General features: G+C 41.7%; 1 protein-coding gene across 1 annotated transcript in view; it reads left to right on the top strand.

The window, feature by feature from the left end:
- LOC124777384 (synaptogyrin) overlaps positions 1 to 21,668 on the top strand; it is a 54,165-nt gene extending 32,497 nt beyond the window's left edge. Inside the window, exons 4-5 of the mRNA XM_047252774.1 lie at positions 12,048 to 12,228; positions 18,113 to 21,668. Coding sequence (XP_047108730.1) covers positions 12,048 to 12,228; positions 18,113 to 18,150 — 219 coding nt within the window. The 3' untranslated portion in view covers positions 18,151 to 21,668. The remainder of the gene's footprint in view (positions 1 to 12,047; positions 12,229 to 18,112) is intronic.
- Positions 21,669 to 22,113: the final 445 nt, after the last annotated feature.

Here is a 22,113-nt window from a genome sequence, read left to right as displayed (position 1 = left end):
GTTCGATTACCTGAAAGTTCCTAAATGCAATATAACATATACTGTACAGTTAAAAGAAAGTCACACTTGATCAAGGTCCGCGTCACTTTCCATTTTTGACCAGACGTGGCATCTGAGAGGGGAGAGAAATGATTTTATATATACATATTTTGTGTTTAGTTATTTCATTTTTCCAAAAAATGAAAAATATAAAAATGTAGTATACTTACGTTCTGAACATGCCTCGTACTCAGTACCTTTGAATAATTTTTGTAACTTTGGGCGCAGATGCATATCTTGATGGAAAACAAAATTACCTGATTTCTCATGGTAAGACTTTCAAAAAAATTGGAACACAAATTGTTTCAAATTTGACCCAGTACCATTGTTGTTCAGGTAAACTGTTTATACTTTGTAGTAACATGTTGTGTATGAGAACTTCCATTTCATCTTTATTAATACGTAGTCACTTCTTACACTAAAAATTCACATTTTTTTGGACTACTTGGTACTATCCTGGGCTACATACTTCTAATTTCAGTTAACCAGTATATGAATCATCATCTATTCAAAAAATTACAAAAAAACTCAAGTGATGCAGTAATTGTATCCAAATTTATTGCTCCTGGGATTGAAGTAAAAGAAAGTTGGTAGAGCAGGAGGAAGATTACTTACCTAAATTTCATTCCCTATGCAACAACTTGCAGACAAGTCACCTTCATCTGACTCATCACTATTACAGAGACTTTCTTCAAAACTGCAGTTGTCATTTCCTAAATTATGGGCATATTCGCTGTACTCTGTCCAGCCACAAGAGCATGTTGCATGATTTGACACATTGAGAATATAGGCCCACCATCAACAATGCTGTCGCACAGCTGACTGTAAGTTGTTAGTCTTTTCCACTGTAGAGATTCCACTGCTGTTGTATGGTAGTTTTAGAATTAATTTGTGTAAAAATGCATTATTTTATTGTCATTAGCCATTTTAGATGACCATGTCCATTTTCTAGTGACATCTAGTAGTTGAAAATATTAGTTAAAACAAGTGAAGTTGTAAACTTCAATTTGCAGTGTAATGTGCTTTTTCTAATAAGATAAATAATCACAGTTTACTGAAAAATAATGTTACTATTTTGTAAATTTCACAACATTGCTGTAAAGTGTCAAAAACAGTTTGTTGCCACAAACTGCGTGGCACCTGGTGTATATTCTACGGTGCAGTCAAAGTAGTAATGACTTTTCAATTTCCATTGGCTCTGAGCATTAAGAATGTATACAATGTGACTCCCAATGTTCAGAGCAAAAGATTTGACAGGTGAGGCGGGATATATAAAAGTAGTCCAGACATTAATATCTCGTGCGATAACTTCGTGCACAGAAAGAGCTGACCATACACATGTGTAGCCCATAGCTGGAGGATTAACTATTCATAACCAAGGGTACACAAACTGTAACGTAAAGAAAAATAGTCTGAAGCAGTACAAAAGACCACATAAGTTATGAACATTGATAGTGTTTGAGCAGAAAATTCGTGTGGTGCTTTCTCTAATTTGTGTTTCCTTTCCAAATGAATACCAGTTTTGTTGCTTTTCAATGAAAAATCTGTTTCCCTGTTTAGCTGAGTGAAGTAATTTTGCAGGGAGAAATAGATTGCAAAGTGTTTGAATTGACAAGCACACAAATTGCAGGAGAGGAGATTAGGCATCAAATTTGTGCATGTGTGCACACATGCATTTGTGCACACATGCATTTGTGTTAGCTTTTTTGTGTAATGTATATGGGGTGTTTGTTGTAAGGGATAAGGTAACTACAGTCCTTGCAGAATTATTTTACCATTGACAGCTATGAAGAAAGTTGTCATGAGGTACAGGCAGAAGGTATTGCAGGGATTCAACCAATCTGATCCCCCTGCGGGTCCGGGGTAAGAATAGGCCCGAGGTATTCCTGCCTGTCGTACGAGGCGACTAAAAGGAGTTTCAACCGTTTCGACCTTCCATGTGATGGTCCCCCTTGGGGTTTGACCTCCATTTTTCAAAATTCTACAGAAGTACGAGCCTTTTGGGGAAGGACACCTTACATGGTGTACCACTGGTCCTAAGTGCACTAAGACCTTGGCACTCAGCATTGCACCGGCGTTGTAACCATACCCACTATTCCTCAAATTGGGCCTAAACGCCTGACGGATTGTCTAAGTTACGCCCATAGTGCGTCTCCATCTGCACCAGCGATCATGATGGACTTTCCATGGCACCAGAAATCCAGCACGGTAGCCAGCCCGTTGTGGTGGGGTCGTCATGTACCCTCTAGGTTGTAGCCCCCTGACAACACAGGGATCGTACTGCCGATACCTGAGCTGCACCCTCCCCACGTCGGCCAAGGAGTAGATGCCCGTCTCCTTGGGGCATCAGGACTCCCGGCAACGGTCATCCTGCCAGGTGGCCCTTGCTGCGGCTGGGTGGCGCCCGTGGGGAGAGCCCCTGGTCGGAGTGGGTGGTATCGCGGCGGACGTTTCGCAGATGAAACGTCAACACGTATCAGGTCGCTCTGCGGCTGAGTATTTCAAAAGAAAAGGTACCGTTTCTAGTTCTGGTTCTCCTGCCCTCTCCCCCTTGGCCACTCCATGGGAGGAGGGACAGGCCCGCCGGCTTGGGGCGAAGTACTTCCCCCGCTATTTGGTCTGTTCTCGAACCGATGGGGGGACATTCGCCACCTCCAAGCCCATGTTCTTTGTTCAGCACATTGAGGACATCTTCGGGGAAATCAAGGCTCTCAGCAAGATGCGTTCAGGGTCTGTTCTTATAAAGACCACCTCCGCCACACAGTCGGCGGCGCTCCAGGCGTGCGACCGCCTAGGGGACATCCCAGTATCCATTGTCCCACATCTGGCACTCAATAGGACGCGGGGGATTATTTTTCATCGTGACCTCCTGCTGCAATCTGATGAGGAGCTCAGGGCCAACCTGGAGCGCCGAGGCGTGCATTTCGTCCGGCGAGTCCAGTGTGGCCCCAAAGACCGTCGCATCGACACCGGGGCCTTTATCCTCGCCTTCGAGGGGGACGTTCTCCCGGAGAAGGTAAAGGTGATGTGCTACCGGTGTGACGTGCGACCTTACGTCCCGCCTCCTATGCGCTGTTTTAGGTGTTCGCGCTTTGGGCACATGTCGTCACGGTGTGAGGCTGAGCCCCTTTGTGGCGATTGTGGACGTCCTCTTCGTGAGGAACATACATGCACCCCACCACCTCGGTGCATTAATTGTCCTGGCGTCCACTCGCCTAGATCCTCAGACTGCCCCGCATATCAGAAGGAGAAGAAGATACAAGAAATCAAAACTTTGGATCAGCTCTCTTATTCTGAGGCCCGGAAGTAGTATGACCGCCTCCATCCCGTGCCATTGACCACTTCGTTTGCTTCAGTTGTGTCCACTCCTTCCGCGGTATCCTCATCCCTATCCTGTCCCCCCTCCGCCTCCTCCGCCCATCAGGGGCCTCTGCCTCCGCCTCCCAAATCCCTCCCTTCCAAATCCTCCTCCCCCGCCTCCCAAATCCCTCCCTTCCAAATCCTCCTCCCCCGTGGCCCCCACCCCCTCTGCCCCAGGGGCCACCCTTCCTCCTCCTCCTCCTCCTCCTCCTCCTCCCCCTCCTCCCCCCCCCCCCCCCACGCCACCTGAGAAGCGATCCTCTTCTCAGGCGTCCATCGGGGAAATGTTCCGGACCCCAGCTTCCGAGGTCCGGCGTTCCAAAACGGACCCCGCGCGTGAGGACCTTCTTCGGGTCCAGCCCACCATCCCTGTGCCTCCTCGGCCTTCCAAGAAGGCCTCCAAGAAGTAGTCTCTATCCCCCTCTCCATCCCGGCGCGTTTCATCTGACGCTCCATCCGTGAGTCGCTGCTCCCGGCCGTCCTCAGTTTCGCCGGGACGCTCTGCTGCCAGGCGCTCCGCCGGCCTTTTGTCGGCAAATGGTGCGGCCCCTCCTACACAACCAGGGACAGCGGCCGCAGCTGGCGACGAGTCGAAGGAACCGGATCCGCCTCCCGTCGGTTGTAGCGTTGTTCCTTCGCAACCTGGCCCTCCGCGGCCGTCGAGGTGACCAGCTCTTCCCCCGTCTCGTTCGCCCAACTTTTTGACTAGCGATGGCGTTGTTTCATTGGAACATAAGAGGTATTCGATCTAATCGGGAGGAATTACAACTGCTCCTCTGCCTGCACTGTCCTCTCGTCCTTGGTCTCCAGGAAACCAAGTTGCGCCCGACTGACCGTATTGCCTTTACCCACTATACCTCGGAGCGGTATGACCTCACCCCTGTGGACGGTATCCCAGCTCATGGTGGGGTCATGTTGCTCGTTCGGGACAATGTCTATTACCATCCCATCCCATTGACCACCCCACTCCAAGCAATAGCTGTCCGCATTACACTTTCTGCTTTTACTTTTTCAGTTTGTACCATCTACACTCCAGTCATCTGCTGTTAGTCGGGCTGACATGATGCACCTGATCGTTCAGCTTCCCCCGCTGTTCTTATTGTTTGGCGACTTCAATGCCCATCATCCCCTTTGGGGCTCTCCTGCATCCTGTCCAAGAGGCTCACTCTTGGCGGATGTCTTCAACCATCTCAATCTTGTCTGCCTCAATACCGGCGCCCCGACTTTCCTCTCGGACTCTACTCATACCTACTCCCACTTGGACCTCTCGATCTGTATCTGTTCTACCACTCTTGCCCGTCGGTTCGAGTGGTATGTCCTTTCTGACACCTATTCGAGCGACCACTTCCCCTGTGTCGTTAGTCTCCTGCACCACACCCCATCCCCACGTCCTTCGAGCTGGAACGTACCGAAAGCTGACTGGGGACTTTACTCCTCCCTGGCGACCTTTCCGGACCACAATTTTCCCAGTTGTGACAGTCAGGTCGAATACCTCACGGCTGTTATTATCAATGCTGCCGCACGTTCCATTCCTCGTACTACTTCTTCACGTCGCGTTTCCGTCCCCTGGTGGAACGAGGCTTGTAGGGAGGCTATCCGTGCTCGACGACGTGCTTTACGCACCTTTCGCCGCCATCCTACGTTGGCGAATTGTATTGAATACAAACGACTCAGAGCGCAATGCCGTAGAGTCACCAAAGACAGCAAAAAAGCTTGTTGGGCCTCTTTCACCAGCTCCTTTAACAGTTTTACTCCCTCTTCCGTCTTTTGGGGTAGCCTGTGCCGGCTGTCTGGCATTAAGGCCCACTCCTCGGTACCTGGCCTGACCTCAGGTAATGAGGTCCTTGTTGATCCTGTGGCTGTCTCCAACGCCTTTGGCTGCTTTTTCGCGGAGGTTTCAAGCTCCGCCAATTACCATCCTGCCTTCCTTCCCAGGAAAGAGGCAGAAGAGGCTCAGCGACCTTCCTTCCACTCGCTGAATCTGGAAACTTATAATGCCCCCTTTACTATGCGGGAACTCGAACGTGCGCTTGCACTGTCCCGGTCCTCTGCTCAGGGGCCAGATGCTATTCACGTTCAGATGCTGGCACACCTTTCTCCGGCGGGCAAAAGCTTCCTTCTTCGTACCTACAATCGCGTCTGGACCGAAGGTCAAGTCCCCATGCGTTGGCGTGACGCCGTTGTTGTTCCCATACCCAAACCCGGGAAGGATAGACACCTTCCTTCTAGTTACCGCCCCATTTCTCTTACAAGCTGTGTCTGTAAGGTGATGAAGCGCATGGTCAATGCTCGGTTAGTCTGGATTCTTGAATCTCGACGACTACTTACTAATGTCCAATGCGGCTTTCGTCGCCGCCGCTCCGCTGTTGACCACCTTGTGACCTTGTCGACATTCATCATGAACAACTTTTTGCGAAGGCGCCAAACAGTAGCCGTGTTCTTCGACTTGCAGAAGGCTTATGATACCTGTTGGAGAGGAGGTATCCTCTGCACTATGCACAGGTGGGGCCTACGCGGTCACCTGCCCCTTTTTATTGATTCCTTTTTAACGGATTGAAAGTTTAGGGTACGTGTGGGTTCCGTATTGTCCGACGTCTTCCTCCAGGAGAACGGAGTGCCTCAGGGCTCCGTCTTGAGCGTAGCCCTTTTTGCCATCGCGATCAAGCCAATTATGGATTGTATTCCACCTAATGTCTCAGGCTCTCTCTTTGTCGATGACTTCGCGATCTACTGCAGTGCCCAGAGAACATGCCTCCTGGAGCGCTGCCTTCAGCGTTGTCTAGACAGCCTCTACTCATGGAGCGTGGCAAATGGCTTCCGGTTCTCTGAAGAGAAGACGGTTTGTATCAACTTTTGGCGATATAAAGCGTTCCTTCTGCCCTCCTTCCATCTCGGTCCCGTTGTTCTCCCATTCGTGGACACAACTAAGTTTCTAGGGCTCACGTTGGACAGGAAACTGTGTTGGTCTCCACATGTCTCTTACTTGGCGGCCCGTTGTGCACGTTCCCTTAATGTCCTCCGAGTTCTTAGCGGTTCATCTTGGGGAGCGGATTGCGCTGTCCTGCTTCGCTTGTATCGGTCCATAGTCTGATCGAAGCTGGATTATGGGAGCTTCGTCTACTCGTCCGCTCGGCCATCCCTCTTACGCCGGCTCAACTCCATCCACCATCGGGGGATATGTCTTGCGACCGGAGCCTTCTACACTAGTCCTGTCGAGAGTCTTTATGCTGAAGCTGCCGAGTTACCATTGACCTACCGGCGCGACGTACTGCTGTGTCGGTATGCTTGCCGGCTGTTGTCTATGCCCGACCACCCTTTTTACAAGTCCTTCTTCGCCGATTCTCTCGACCGTCAGTACGGGTTGTATGTGTCTGCCCTGCTGCCCCCCCCCCCCGGAGTTCGCTTCTGTCGCCTGCTTCGACAATTGGATTTTGCCCTCCCTACCACCTTCAGAGAGGGTGTGAGCCCGACATCACCTTGGCTCCAGGCTCCGGTTCATATTTATCTCGACCTCAGCTCACTCCCGAAGGAGGGTACTCCGGCTGCAGTGTATTGCTCACGGTTTGTCGAACTTCGTGCTCGACTTGCCGGTCACACCTTTATTTACACCGATGGCTCCAAAACTGACGATGGTGTCGGCTGTGCCTTTGTCGTCGGGGCCGCCACCTTTAAATACTGGCTCCTCGACCAATGTTCCAGCTTTACGGCCGAGCTTTTTGCTCTCCATCAGGCCGTTCAGTATGCCCGCTGCCACCGCCATTCATCGTATGTACTTTGCTCTGACTCACTCAGTGCTCTTCAGAGCCTTGGAGCTCCCTATCCGGTCCATCCCTTGATTCAACGGATACAGCAGTCCCTCCATTCTTTCGCTGATAATGGTGGTTCTGTCAGCTTTTTGTGGGTTCCCGGACATGTAGGAGTGCCTGGGAATGAGGCTGCGGATGCTGCAGCCAAGGCTGCAGTCGTCCTGCCTCGGCCAGCCTCCCATTGTGTCCCGTCATCTGACGTTCGTGGGGATGTATGTAAGAGGCTTGTGTCGTTGTGGTGGGATGCTTGGTCATCCCTCCAAGGAAACCAGCTCCGGGCAGTAAAACCGCTCCCAACTGCTTGGACAACATCCTCCCGACCATCTCAGCGCGAGGAGGTCCTTCTGACCAGGTTGCGGATTGGGCATTGCCGGTTTAGCCACCACTACCTGCTCTCCGGTGACCCAGCCCCGCAGTGCCCTTGTGGTCAGGTATTAACAGTGCGCCATGTTTTATTGTCTTGTCCCCGTTTTGGTCAATTTCGTGTCGTCCTGTCCCTGCCATCTACTTTACCGGATGTTTTAGCTGATGACGCTCGAGCAGCTGCTCGTATTCTGCGTTTTATAACTTTAACTGGCTTGTCCAAAGACATTTAACCTTTTTACTTATTTTATCTGCATCTTTGTCAGGTCCTTCTGGTGTCCCCCCATCCCCTTGAGTTTTCCCAGATTCCATGTGCTCTAACAACAGTGACTTGGCACTAATGACCTCAGCAGTTGAGCGCCCTTAAACCCAACAAAAAAAAAAACCAATCTGAGGAGCTGTAGCCCCAACGAACACTCACTGTTGCCAGACAAACCTTTACACCCACCACTTAAACAACTATTGCTTGCACTGTGACAGTTTAAATTGTCCTAGTTTCTTGTGGTGTAGGTCTTTGGGCATTAAGATTTTGTTTTTCATTTGTTGCATTTGTGGTGTTAATACTGGAGAATAGCCGAAGGAAGTTCCTTGAATGTTGTTCAGTGGAAATTGCAGATATCGCTCACTTGTGTAGGGGTTTACTATAAGAGTTCATTTGAGAGACATGTTTGGCATTTTAAGTGCCCAGACTGTCAAGGATTGTTATTGATCATCCTCCAAGCTATTCTGTTGTTTACAAAACTACCATGGCAAAGTGAGAGAGATGAGTTTGTGTTGAAGCGATGAATTCAAAAAGGCAGAGCTTATGGATCTAAACTCTTAAGAGGGTTGCCCAGAAAATAATGCACCACATTTTTTTTCTTCAACAATTCTTTATTGAACATAATGAGAATTACACACATGAAAGAATGGTGTTTCATTTACACAACCTATTTTTCCATGTAATCTCCATCCTGTTCTACTGCCTTCATCCAGTGAAAAAAAAAATGTTTGTCTTGGTGGCGGAACCAATGCTTCACTGTGTGAACTTGCTTTGCAGATTGACAGATACAGTGCCAACTGCTGAGTTGTAATGCATCTGTCCTCGTGAATGACATCATCAGCTCATTGTAACATGTTAGGTGTGACAGCCGTGGATGGTCTCCTTCACTGTTGCAAATCGTAGAGCTCCACCAAATTGCCTTCTGATGACCTCACCTTCCATGATCAATGATTATTTGTACTTTTGTCGATAGCAAATGCTCCATAGACTTTGCACAAGTGTTTATGGATATTCCCCACAGTTTCTTTCTATGCAGTGAGAAATTCAATGACGGCACATTTCTTGTAACGTACATCACCCACAGATGCCATTTGAAACTGTCCTGTAGCTAAGCTATCTGTCGGAAGTGACAAACTTGGTATGCTCACTCGGGAGGCTTCAAATAATACAGTGCATTTGTAGCATTGTTTTCGGCTGAGGAAAAAAAAATGTGCTGCATTACTTTCTGGACAACACTCGTGCATATCAAGATTCCTTATACACAAAATTGACAAGCTGGAAGAATATGGGCATATCATTAGACTGCCACCCTGTCACTGACATATCTACCCAACACAGTTGATGTGGACCCAAATTAAGGGTTACATTGTCAACCATAATTTTAAAAGAAAATGTTGTCTGCAGTCAGTTAGCAAAGAAGCTGTTAAAAAGTTACTTCCCAAGACTGGGAGAAAGCATTTTTTTCCGTTACTACAGAAACAAATGGAGGTGGAGTCAGTTCAGTGGTTGGTATTGTATTGTTGTTCCTGTTGACTGTTAATAAGAAACGTGTTACTAACAAATTTCTGAATAAGCGGATCTCAGAAACTTGGCCTTAATCACTCAAAAGTAATCCCCTTCCATGTCTGCATTATAATATTGCAATACTGAGATAGTGTATTCTGTATTGTTTTTCTTCTTTCTTCCAAACCAGTAGTTTTCTCACTTCGATTAACAGGCATATTTTTTTAGTATTACATTAGAAATCAGTAGAAAGGTTGATCATAAAATGTAGTAACAGGTTACTTACAAACCTAACACTCTCTGTTGCAATGAAATCAATGGGGGGAACTGCCATGATGATCATGTGCAAGAACAGAATCGTGCTCCAACCTGGAATTCTGAGACCTATAACAAGAGGATTTTAGTAAAATGTGATGTTAATGAAGGTATATTATATAGATATAATATTATGTTTGCTTAATGTGTTCACCTAAATTCAGTAACATTGCTAGGAAATGCATTATCCTGGATGATTTGAGTTTTTTATCTACTGAGACAAATGTCACCTCCATTTCCCATTGCCTGTCCTTTCATTATACACAGAAATTTTCCCCAGAAATCTCACTGCTATCAATTTCGGGTTTCCACCAACTTTCTGTATCTAGAATTTTGAGCTTCATTGCTTTTCATGAACACTTCAAACTCTGGCACTTCGTTGTGAATGCTTCAGCAGTTCACCTTTAGGATTTTAGTAATATCAATTGGGGGAGGGTTTTTTCTGACCTTACACTGATAAGTCTTGGTTTTCTACTACTATTGGTATCTGGATTTGATGGAGAATTGCCTAATCTAAAAGACTATTGTGGGCACCCCACACTGTCAGCTAAGTGAATAGCTGCCTCCGATGTGTAGTGCACACCTAACCTATTTAGGGGACACTACAGTTTTCAACCATATGGTCCAAGTCCAGGAAGTCCCAGCATAGCTTGTTGCAGAACTTTCGAAGTCTCTGGCTCATTCCTTGCACTGTCATGGTCAGTTCTGGGGGCAATGCTGCAAATTGTGAGCTTTTTGAAATTCCAAGCACAAGTGTGTTCTTCTCATCTTTCTCTGCCAGTTGCTGGACTGAAACAAGAATGACCTCGGAACACAGAAGGCACCATTTATTCAAACAGCCAACACAATTTGCAGTTTGTTGCACCCTGTTCGCTCAGTGGCTGTCAGAATAACCTCTTCAGCATGTTGAATGAGGCCCTCAGTCACACATACTGAGTGCACCTTGTCCTTTCCTGTCCTGTGCTTCCATTTCCCTAAGGGGTACCACCATTTGTCATAAGTTTGAACTGCCGACAATGATAGACCCCCATCTTGATCCTACTTTCTGCCACCACTTTTCTGTGAACTGTGCGAATGGGAGTTATCCTTAAAACACTTTCTCCACTCCCAAAATTATCCTGACCTTAACCTACAACCACCTCCTCACCCCACACCCACCACCCAACAATTTCCACACCCCCCCCCCCCTCATCCTATCACTTCATCCCTTTTCACATTCTGTCACACTCTTTCGTGTGCCAGTGTATCAGTGTATCAGCCTGTCTTAACCCCTTCACTGTCCCTCTCCTTTCCTAGTCCTTCATTTTTCCTCTTTTCTTTCCCTCTACACCTCACCTTCTGATGCTGCACCTTCAGGTCTTGTCAGGCGACCATCTAATTGTTGCATGCCCCGTCAGTGTTCTCTTCTGTCACCCGTACCTTGCTATCCCTCCTCTTTCCGCACACCATTCCAGATTTCTATTCACATGAAATCGCATTCCGGTTGGAGCTTTCAGAAGTAAGGTTTTTTTTAGCCAAATGCTATAATTTGTAACAGGCTTTTTGTTGTCTCTCTGCAACTCAACAGGTCATCTTTACAATGAGTAGCAATCTAGTTTCTTCTAATATTGTTGATATTCGAACCTGGGGTTTCCATTTTTAAAACACACAAATCTTTGGACTGGCCAAGGATCAAAGCCCAGACCATTGGGATCTATAGTGGGATACTTATTGAGTCACAGTGACAATAATGCAAAAATATCGCAATTTCAAAATTGTTTGGAAAGCATTCGGAAAGGCTTTTCCTATCTGTACAAGAGACTGGGAACCCTGAGGTACCTAATGTTATGCCCATTCATGTACTCAGCCATTTTAATTTGTTGTACCTGTATAAAACACTGTGCACAAAACATGTCAGATTATAATTGTTTTGGAAGTTGCTCAGTATTACAGGATCTACCATTGGTGGGCCTGGATTAAGTGGTAATTGGGGGCCAGCTTTTATAGTGGGTGTGATTGCAGGGTAGGGACCTTAGGTTAGGGACAATGGTCTGAATCTATTATATAACCAAGGTTATGGCTTCAAGTTGAACCATTAAATGAAATTCTCGTCTTAATATTTTCACCACACCATCCGAACATCGTGGTCCATTTTCCTTGTAATCTCTGTGATGTATTTGCTAAAAGATGGTTTTGTTTGTCTAACATGTAGTATTGAAGAGACTTCTCTTAGCTTATCATACCCTGAGTGTATTTATAAATTGTTGTTCAATGAAGCTGTGCTGAAAAGAGGATTCATATTCTATTTGAATTTCTTTCATTTTTAGGATATAAAATTTGATTGCAAGAGTTCTTTTGCATATATTGCAGGATCTGTATAAACTCATTTACCATGTTGTTGACTGTGCGATATTCTGTAGGCAGGCTGTGCGTGGTTTGCTTACCAGCGATTCCGCCAGGGAAGTGATGCTGCATTCAATCCCAGTTATGAAGCTGATCCAGGCTCTGTTCCTGGAGGTGCTCCATATTCCTCATATCCTGTCAGTCAGGATGTTGATGGGGCTTACCAGGATCCACCATTTTCGGCTAATCAGACAAGGGGTAAGCATATACTTTGGTAATAATTGAGTACCCTTGTTAAGACGACCGGAAGCTTAGGCATTAGAAGTCATTAAAATATGCAGGTAAAAAGACATAAGTAGGCAACAAAAAGCAACATGGAAAAACTTACATTATTCCTTCTTACTAAATTATACATTTCCATCATATCTGTGTTAATATTATGTTGTATTTTTAAAATAACTTGGAAGTTTTAAAGAAAATGCTAATTGTACTCTACAAAAAATGAAATTTTTCTTGAAAGCTTATGCATTACAATGCTTATTGGTTGCACATAACAACAAAATGCTTTTGTAAATTTTCTGGAGTCATTTTAAGTCTCCTGTTAGCTAAAACATTTTTCATCAGAGAAAATAATCTCTCAACGTCTACAGATGTAACTGCAGCTAGTCCAGAACATCGAACTTTTGTCAGGTCTGTTTCTACTGCAGTATAATTATCACCTTGTAGAATTTTTGAATACACGATTTTATGCTTTTTCCCTGACTAATCTCATTTCCCATGCACACTTTCCAATCTCTGCACAGCTGTCAACCAGTTTTCACAGATTTCTTAAATGAATGCCCCATTTCTTTAAGCCGACAGGTCACTTGTGGCAGGAAACCAAACTCGGCTAGGGACCTGAAAATGTTGCATCTATTTGTGGTGAATTTCTTAGCATCTAAATGATTAAACATAGAAATTTGAGTTCACACTTCTGGCTGAAGACCTAGCCTTAGTAATTTGGTAGCCTTCCAGGTTTGCTTTTGCAAAAACTTAAGTAGTTTTTAAATAGTACTTGCTTGTTTCTTTCTTTAAGCTCCATTTAATCTTTAAACAGATCATATCTGTTACTAAGCACCACCATTTTTATGAGTTTTATCTAGGGTGTTTCTTGACATTTTTCTTTTTCCACCAATTTCGATAATTACAAAACTGCAAATGATTTTGAGCTTACATGGGCATTTGTAGCTGTGCGACTCGCACTCAACAGTGCTGCAGATGGAACTGACAAGCATAGTGTAAAAGTAGAACTGAAAATAACAATTCACAATTTAGGGGAAGGCTTGTGACATTGTCAAAATATATGTTAATAAGTTTTGTTTTCCATATAGTGCAGAGTGCGGATACTGTATACTGGCAGTTGGCTGTGAGCATGAACAAACTAGAACTAAGACTGCCAAGAGGGAGAAGTGCTGTGCGGGGGAAAAAGTCATCTCGCAGAGCAGCCAGCTCCTCTTGCAGAGCAGCCAGTGTACATCTGTAGTGTAGTGTGGTGTGGTGTGGTGTGTGTGTAAGCAGAACTTCACATATGGTCATAGAGATTGCCGATTCCTTCTAGTGTTTTGATGGTAGTAATCAAACTCCATGATGGACAATGATTAGTTTCTTCACACATTTCAAAACAAGAAAATAAAATGAGCAACACTGTCGGGGATGTTCAGTGTCGTAAATGATGTAGTTTAGGCCTGGCCTGACCTGTACCAGTATCAATGTAACCATAGTCCAAAGCACCCAACACCTAAAACTGCCACATTGAAGTATTTACATTATATTAACTTTCCAACCGTAGCTAGCAGGCAAAAGTGTTTCTTTGTTCTAAGATGCTAGGCTGCACAATTGAGTTGTATGGTGCATTACGTGATGTACATCTTACACAGACCATTCAGCCACCCAGAATTGGTAGGTCACCAGAGCATCAAACATAATGATACATCATTACGTTCATTTACTTTTTATTTTGCAGACCTTTTCTTATGCACATTATCTTCAGAAATTGGGTTTAACGAGATGATTCGCAATACCAGTAACTGAAAAATGAGTAAATCTTTGGTATTTATATGCCGAAAATAAAGCTGTTTCAAACTGTCTCTGTTTAAATAGTTCATTGGAATACAAGTAGCTTGAAATAGCTTTAATTAGCTAAATTCACATTTTTGCATGTTGAGGCAGAGTTTGCATCTATATTCACGCTTAACAAAAATTGTGAATTTTTGATGTCCCCAGTTATTTCTCATTTCCGAAGATTTGAAAAGTTTCTTTGCTGCTAAAAGTAAAGATGCTTCATTCTTCAGAACAGTGATCATCTTAGTTATACTCATAACATTTTAAGTGTAGTAGACTGTTGCTATACCCATGTCCCAATCTCATTAGCATTGAGGGGCAATATCTTTGAATGTCTGAATCCTAGACAGGGCTTTCACTAGAATCTCTTTAATACTGGAAAATAAATATATCAACATCTGGAAACAAACTTCGTATCTCTTCTTTCAACCTGCAAAAACTGTGAGCTATGTTCGTAACATGAAGCATTTTCGGAAATAGGATTGGAGGACTTGAACACGTTGGCTATTGTGGCCTTGGGGCTGCAGACTTGATGCAAGGTGGCCACAGCAGAGCCTTGTCTAATATAGTGTGCCTGGCTTGGCAGTGATACGTCCTTCACTAAGTGTGTGGCAGTCAAAGGTGCTTCCTCATGAATGCTGTAGTGTCTAACATGAAAAGTAATATACAGTAAAACCCCTTCTGTACACTTTTCAGTGGATGGACCCAAAAAAGTGTAAAATACAGGGCACCATAGGAAACAAAAGTAAAAATGACTAAATTAATCTTACTGTCATTCTCTTTATATTGTTCAAAAGTATGAAATTCAAACAGTTTAATTTTGTTTAAAAAATCTTAAATAATTGTTTTTGCTCCATTCTAATGGCTATTAGGTCTATTCTTTTGTGAAATCGCATTAAAAAGGGATTTTTGTTCTAATGTGAGACATATCAATAATCATTTTAAAAAACTATGGTAAATAAAACTTTTAACACAATACTTGTTAAATAACTAAAGTTACAAGTCCTCATAAACAGAACAGTAAGCACGAAATAAACAGCTTGGTGCCGACAATGTCACTCATTTGAGGGATGTTCCTGGTGATGAAGGGCGGAAATTGTCATTATGTTATGGAGCATCTTGATGAGGAATGTTTGTCAGGCTATACCAACGTAAGACTGCGCGCCTAGTTCAGATTGGCATGTTTCACACAGAAGTAACAATTTGTGAAAACCCATTATAGCGGCAGCTGTCTCAAAAAAGAGTTTATATGTGTAAATGGCGGAAAACTAATTTAAAGCTGTTAAAACGCAATGAGCAGAAGGCAGGTTGCCACTAGTTACTATCTTCAGATAATGATTATCGTTAAAGCAGTGACTGGGCGTACTTTCTCACCCTTCCAAACATTGTGAACTTGTAATACAGGCGACTGTGACTGAACATACCTGCAGTGAAAATATTGCTTACCATGCTAATGTTATGTTACATGATTAGTAAATTCGTTTGGAAAAAGTGCATCATATTCATGCTCAGACTACAAATATCTGTACAAAAATTCAAATTAAGATCATGGTAATGTCAAAGAAAATGTAAAATGTGGGAAATGTTGTAACACAGAATCATTAATGGTAGGAAAGCATTGTATTGAGAGAATAATACTTGTGTTGAGATGGACAGAAATGAATGTGAAAAGCGGGGAAAATGTAAAAGTAGGAACTGTATTATAATATCATACTGAATTTCTACTGACCCAATAAGTGTAATGAATTGGTAAATAAAACAAGGTCTCTGTCTCTGTGTGTCTCTCTCTCTCTCTCTCTCTCTCTCTCTCTCTCTCTCTCTCTCTCCCCCCCTCTCTCTCTCTCCCCCCCCTTTTTCTCTTCCCCCCCTCCCAAGGCACTCTGTTGTAAGCAGAAATGCTTTTGATTCGCCTTTTGAAGGATCTAATGTAAGACAATGGCATTGGCAATGAAGTGACCTATGGGATCAGTTGAAAGTAGGTCTTTTCACGTTGTCTTTGACTTCCATTCCTCATAACACTTTCGCAAACTTGACTCACTCTGCACAGATTCATTCCTTTACTTCTCCAAAAACTGTCTTAATAGAGGATACCGTAGTTTCAACAATTGGCATTATTCATGATAGCAAGCAAACTGTAGGTCTATTGAAGTTTTTACGCTACAGTGGCCTTATTCACCATATGTATTGCAAGGAAATTATGAAGCAATAAATTAATGAAATGTGTAACACTTGCTATTGCTTTGGTTATGGGATTATGTGAGGTTAAACAAATTTTATATGATAACTTTATGCTGGAGGAAGGGTATGATTGCTTCACCTCTCCTTATTTTGTTGTGTGGCATGCCACATTTTCGTTTTGCAGACAACAAAACCATGATTTTGATTGCAATAAATTTGTCACTCATGTGGACAAAGTGTATTGTTCTGTTAACTATATGCTGAATGCTTATGTATCCTTGAAATTTTGTCATTTATGTTTGTCTGAAGCAACACAGTTAGTGTAATACAAGTTGACATATCTCAGTGACTGAAAAGATTCCACCCTTCCTTACACACTGGACTTTGAATTTCTCTTTGGCATAAAATTAAAACAGTTTTTCTTCTTGATTTTCTGTTTATGGCTACCAAAAGTAACTCAAAAAATAAATGTCACTTTCACTACATGTTCCATTGTTAATTTTGTTCGCCAAATATTATTATTGATTGTGCATACTTGTTTTGTCATCTTTGTTGAGACAACATTAGAGCCAGATGTATTTTTGTCATCAAACCAGTGACTGACACGCAGGTATAATCAATATTCATGGAATAAAAAAGTTGATGTTATTCCCACTGGGGCAGCACTCAACTGTAGACTGTTTCGCCAATTACTCATCCTTGGTAGCAAACGAGCTACAAAGCAGGTGAAGCCTGTGAAAAGTTTCTCAGTCCTAGAGGCATGCTATTATCAGTAGCTGACACGCGAAACAGCAGTGATCTGGACTTGTCTCTTGGTTCAGGACACTGATTGACGCATACAGTGAACTACACCTCACTCTCAGAAGATCCTTTAGCTGTTGTGGACAAGTTAACTAAGTGCTCCAGGACTCTCCATATACTGAGGACATGTTTAAATGCAACCCCTGGGTTTCCTCTAAGTGCTGTTGATGTGTTTAACATCCCATTCCAACCCCCCCCCCCCCCCCCCTCACTGTTAGATGACTTACTTCCATATCTTGGTAAACAAAAAAATTAAGAGTATTTGTCATACAACATATATGCCTTTTTCTGTGCTATCATTTGCAAAAAGCTACGTTTTGTCATCTTCAAACATTAACGAAGTACGACAGGATCATTCCCGATGTTCAGGGACAAAGATATGGATGTCACACTTGACCATCTGCCATATATAAAAACCAGTAACTTGCAGATTGAAATAAGAAATCTTTCTGCCCTTAATTTCAAATAAAATTTAAATATTTTGCCTGAATTTCATAAACAGTGTATGATTTTAGACCATACGCAAACCTTAAGCAATGTGGTTTTTACGTCTGTAAACTCTTTAAAATTTCATGCAGTGATTTAATCTGATGCAGCACAGTAACTGTAATGAATAACAAAAAAAATTTCCTTTATTGAGTAAAGATGTAAGACTGAAAAATGTGCTAAAAAAATTTTTAGCTGAAGAGTTTTCCTAAAATCTGATACGTATTTCAAAGCCACTGGAACACAGTTGCTCAGCACAGGCAGCAACATTAGGTGAGCAGTACAGCAGCAACAAAGCTGCTCTCATCACAGAATGTAAAGCGTGACTGTGTCATTCAAAGGGTTAAACACAGAAATAATCTTGCATTTATAACAAACATAAAATCATTCAGAATTACGTTGATCATACTTGTTTATTAAAAATGTAAACATAGAATTCAAAACACATTTAAGACTGAGGCATTCCATTCTGTGTTTTTGTGCTTGTTCCTTAGAGAATTAAAACAGATGTTGTGTACTGTATCACATTCCCATTTCATGGACACATTCTCACGAAGTTCTTATGTTTTTATTCCAGGTGCAATAGGAACAGACTACCAAGCACCGGCCTATTGAAGCTCATTGACTTTGGTGTACTCGTGTGTCTTAGAAAGAAAAGTAAATTGTTGCTGTGCAGTTTTTGTTGGACCTTTTTGTTACGTTCTGCAGACATTTAGAGCATTATAGCTTCAAATCATTTTAAAAAACCCATTGGGTTGTTGTGATATCTAAATGTTCTAGCATAATGTAGATGTTTTAATCATAACTAATATCTTTATGATTGGAGGTCAATAAACTGTTATTGTTCTGACAGTTACAGTTGAAGGTTAGGGTAGCTGGTTGACATAAATTGTGGTATAGATATGCAGTGAAATGCTAAAAGTACGAGCAGTTGCTTACGTTAAGTTTCTTAGAGGACAGTGGTGTGAACCTTGATTAGTGTTTGTTTTCAGAGTTACTACCTGACCTCATATAGATCGTTGTTTACAATGTTTTGCTGCAGCTCTCGTATTGAAGTTTTGCCTCATGAGTTATGAAGATGCCATGCCATGGTTCCATACGCATCATTCTCATTGTAGTTTCTTAGCTTTTGCCATCCTTAGCTTTGAATGTTATTACAAAATATTTTAAGTCCTTATTTAATCTCTTTAGTTTCTTAACACAATAGTAATAAGTACTAAATGAAAGCTTAGGTCATTATCTTAAACATATGAATAAATTATCAAATTTCTCGTTATGCAGGAGACGATTACAAAACTGCGTTTGACCGTATTATCGAAAAGGCTAAACAGTTAATAGACTTAATACGTGGCCTCTTTGTAAACAAATGCCATTGTAAATGGTCACTGCTGAAGTTCATGCAAGCATTCCCGTTAAGACTATTAGTGAGAATGCTGTTGGAACATTCTGAGTACATATGTTAATATCCTGCCTTTATTTTAAAAATTAATAATCAAATTAAGAGAAATTGCAATAGGTAAAAAAATTCTGAGTGTGTTCTCACTTTCGGAAACAATTATTGCATGCTTGCCACTGTAGTACACACAGAATGCATGAATATATATATTGTCCACTGTGTACTGTGTTGTTCGTGCTTCATGGTTGGTATGATATCCTGTAGAACCTCTCTAGTCAGTGACAATTAGATCTGGAGATGAGAAGTTCATTGCATTGTTTACATAAATTGTTTTATTTATTTTTAGAGTTAATAAACTTATGTAATCAAGCCATCGTCTGTAAAAGTGTAAGTGAAAGGTATGGCGTTCAAAATTAGGTTGAGTGCAAGGCAATGACATGGGCATGAAATGCAATAATTTCTTGTACCAATTTCTGCACTGCATGTTTGTAGTTATCTGCATTTGTTGAAGACTGCCATTGTTGAATCCTGTACAAAGTAGGATACCATCATATTTAATTTACAAAAGACATAAGTGATAATTCTCTTAAGAGCTATTTTTACTGGATAATGTAAGCTGCAATTATCATAAGTGACATACATGTTGATCTCCAAAAATTCTGAAATCATTGTTGTATAATGAAATGCTTATATGTAAATATTATTTTTTAATGTTAATGATCTTTATTATGACATCTATTAAATGAATAAATTTGAGAGGTAATCAGTTTGCATAAAAAGTAGTGTGAAGTTTGTTTCACGTATTACTTATCATTATTACCTTTCATAATTTTGTATTACGGCGTGGTGACAACGAAGAATTTTGTGAGCTAGTTCAGTGAAATTCATGAATTAAACTGAAATTTTCCTTATGGTTCACATGCCGATTATTTCAACGTAGAGGTGCAAATGTACTTCGCTTAAAGTATGTAATAGTGTTTAAGATTTTTTTCTGCTGTTCACTTAATTATCTACGGTCCCATTCAAATAACACAATTGTTTCACTAGAGCTTCCAGGGAACAGATGTAGAAGTGCTTTGAGTCCATGTGTAACAGCACATGTTCAAGAATAATAAAGATTTCACTAACACTTGCAAAGTACAAAACATTTCATATATATACATATATAGATATAAATATATATGTGTGTAATATATAATATATTGCTGACCAAAGAACCATAGGCTAATCCTTAGTTAAGTGTATTGAGCTCTATCTAGATATGGAACTTTCATGTTAACTGTGCTGCATGGGTACATTCTCGGTAACTGTTCTAGCAAGGTTGCAGATTTGTTTAATGTGCTTTGCAGTGTGTGCCTTATTTGAGGTGTGAGATGTAAGAAGGCTGCAGCAAAAGTTGGTGGTATTGAGTTTTGACAATTAGTTGACCTATTCAGCAGTTACAATTTTTTATGATTTGAAACCTTTTCTCCTCTTTGCAGGCAATCTTTAGACAGCCAATTGTGTGTGTATGTATGAGTAGTGTAGAAGTGACTTTCATACAGTGGCTATAGTTCTGACAGGCAAGTTTTTCTTCCCTGAGATGGTGCATCTTAACACACTGAATGTCTGTAGTACTTAAACTGTGCTCTGCAAAATTATTTTGCACATTTCTTTTATCTAGTCTGAGAGAGCTTTAGTGAAAATGAAGTAGGTTAATGTATCCATAGAAAATATACGGTCATATTTCTGCGTAGAATGTAGGTCCTCAATTTGTACAATGTTTGTGGACCTTTGGGTAGTAAATAAAATACAAAGACCAGGCTATGTCGCCAAGACTAAAAGTTTGCTTAATTATGGGTTTTGTAATGTCGTTGTTAACGCATTGTTGAAATAATTAGACAGTTGTTAATGGTTAATCCCCTCTTAATTTAATAAAATATTTACCCAGAAATAAAACTGTAGAAATGAATTTAATGCAGTTTACACAATACGTGATATCCTCAACCTGGTGGCCTATTCCAAAAATAAATTGCTTAATATTTTTAATTTTTCTTGGTTTGTAAGCAAACCATGAGGTTATCTGTACATTCATTGGAAAGAGTTTCATGTGATTTATTTTAGTTTTTTTTATGAAGTTTACAGTTTTATTGAATTTAGATAGTGTGTATGTGTATGTATGTACATATTTTCAAAAAGAATATGAAGTACTTAAATGGTTATAGGATAGGGACAAACTGTCTGACTGTTCAGTTAACTGTAGTTTAAACTCGTAAGCAATAAAATTGTATAATATTCATGGTCCTCATTTAGACTCATACAGCTCTGTTCCTATAAGGTGTGAATGTTCAAGATGCCTCCTTGTTGTATTACTCCTCCCCCATTCCAGACTGACGTTATAAACCATAAGATTCTTGATTATGTATTACTCCACCCCTGTAAACCCATAATGCTTCCTTTAAGAGGTTGCAGGATAACAGAGCACAATATGGTTTCATAACTGGATAATTAATGTGTAAAGATGTAATAAAATTGTGGATTTTCGTGCAGTTTGTCTGTAAAGAAAGGAATTTCTTTGAAAGCTAATCTTTATGACGGCAGATTATAACTCTTATCTTAGTCAGTTTCATAAATATTAATTACTAAATTTGATGTTTGTGTGTAATGTCCTAAATGTTTTGTTTACTAAGGAATGTATCTTTGTGATTGTTACTCAGTTGTGGTTGTTCATAATAAAATCTGTGCAGAAAATACTAAACCCTGCTGTTGTGGTATATGGTGTTACAGCACTCAAGACATCAGTTTATCAAGTGGTTGACAGAGGCTGCATATTCATCAAAAATGCACTTTCACAACCGTCAGGTTATAAACCCCATGTTGCTGTTATACTCTAGTTTTGAGTATTTTGTTAATCACTTTGCTGTATTGGGTGTGGTTGTATAGTGTTCCTTCAGTGCAAAAAATTAAGGGAGAAATACTGAATCTCTCTCTCTCTCTCTCTCTCTCTCTCTCTCTCTCTCTCTCTCTCTCTCTCTCTCTCTCTCTCTCTCTTCCCTCCCCCCCCCCCCCCTCTCCCCTCTACTCATTGGCCCCCCTCCCATTTTATGGACAAATTTTGAACAAAGGATAGTGAGAAAGTAAAAACTGATAACAATGCATAGCTTGAATTTAATCAAAAAAGTAGCTTAAATTAAAACTTTAAT

This window comes from Schistocerca piceifrons, chromosome 2 (genome assembly GCF_021461385.2).
Source record: "Schistocerca piceifrons isolate TAMUIC-IGC-003096 chromosome 2, iqSchPice1.1, whole genome shotgun sequence".
In the NCBI taxonomy this organism is placed as follows: Eukaryota; Metazoa; Arthropoda; class Insecta; order Orthoptera; family Acrididae; genus Schistocerca; species Schistocerca piceifrons.
Note: the sequence above shows the minus strand (reverse complement) of the source record. Positions and strands in the feature narration are given on the sequence as shown.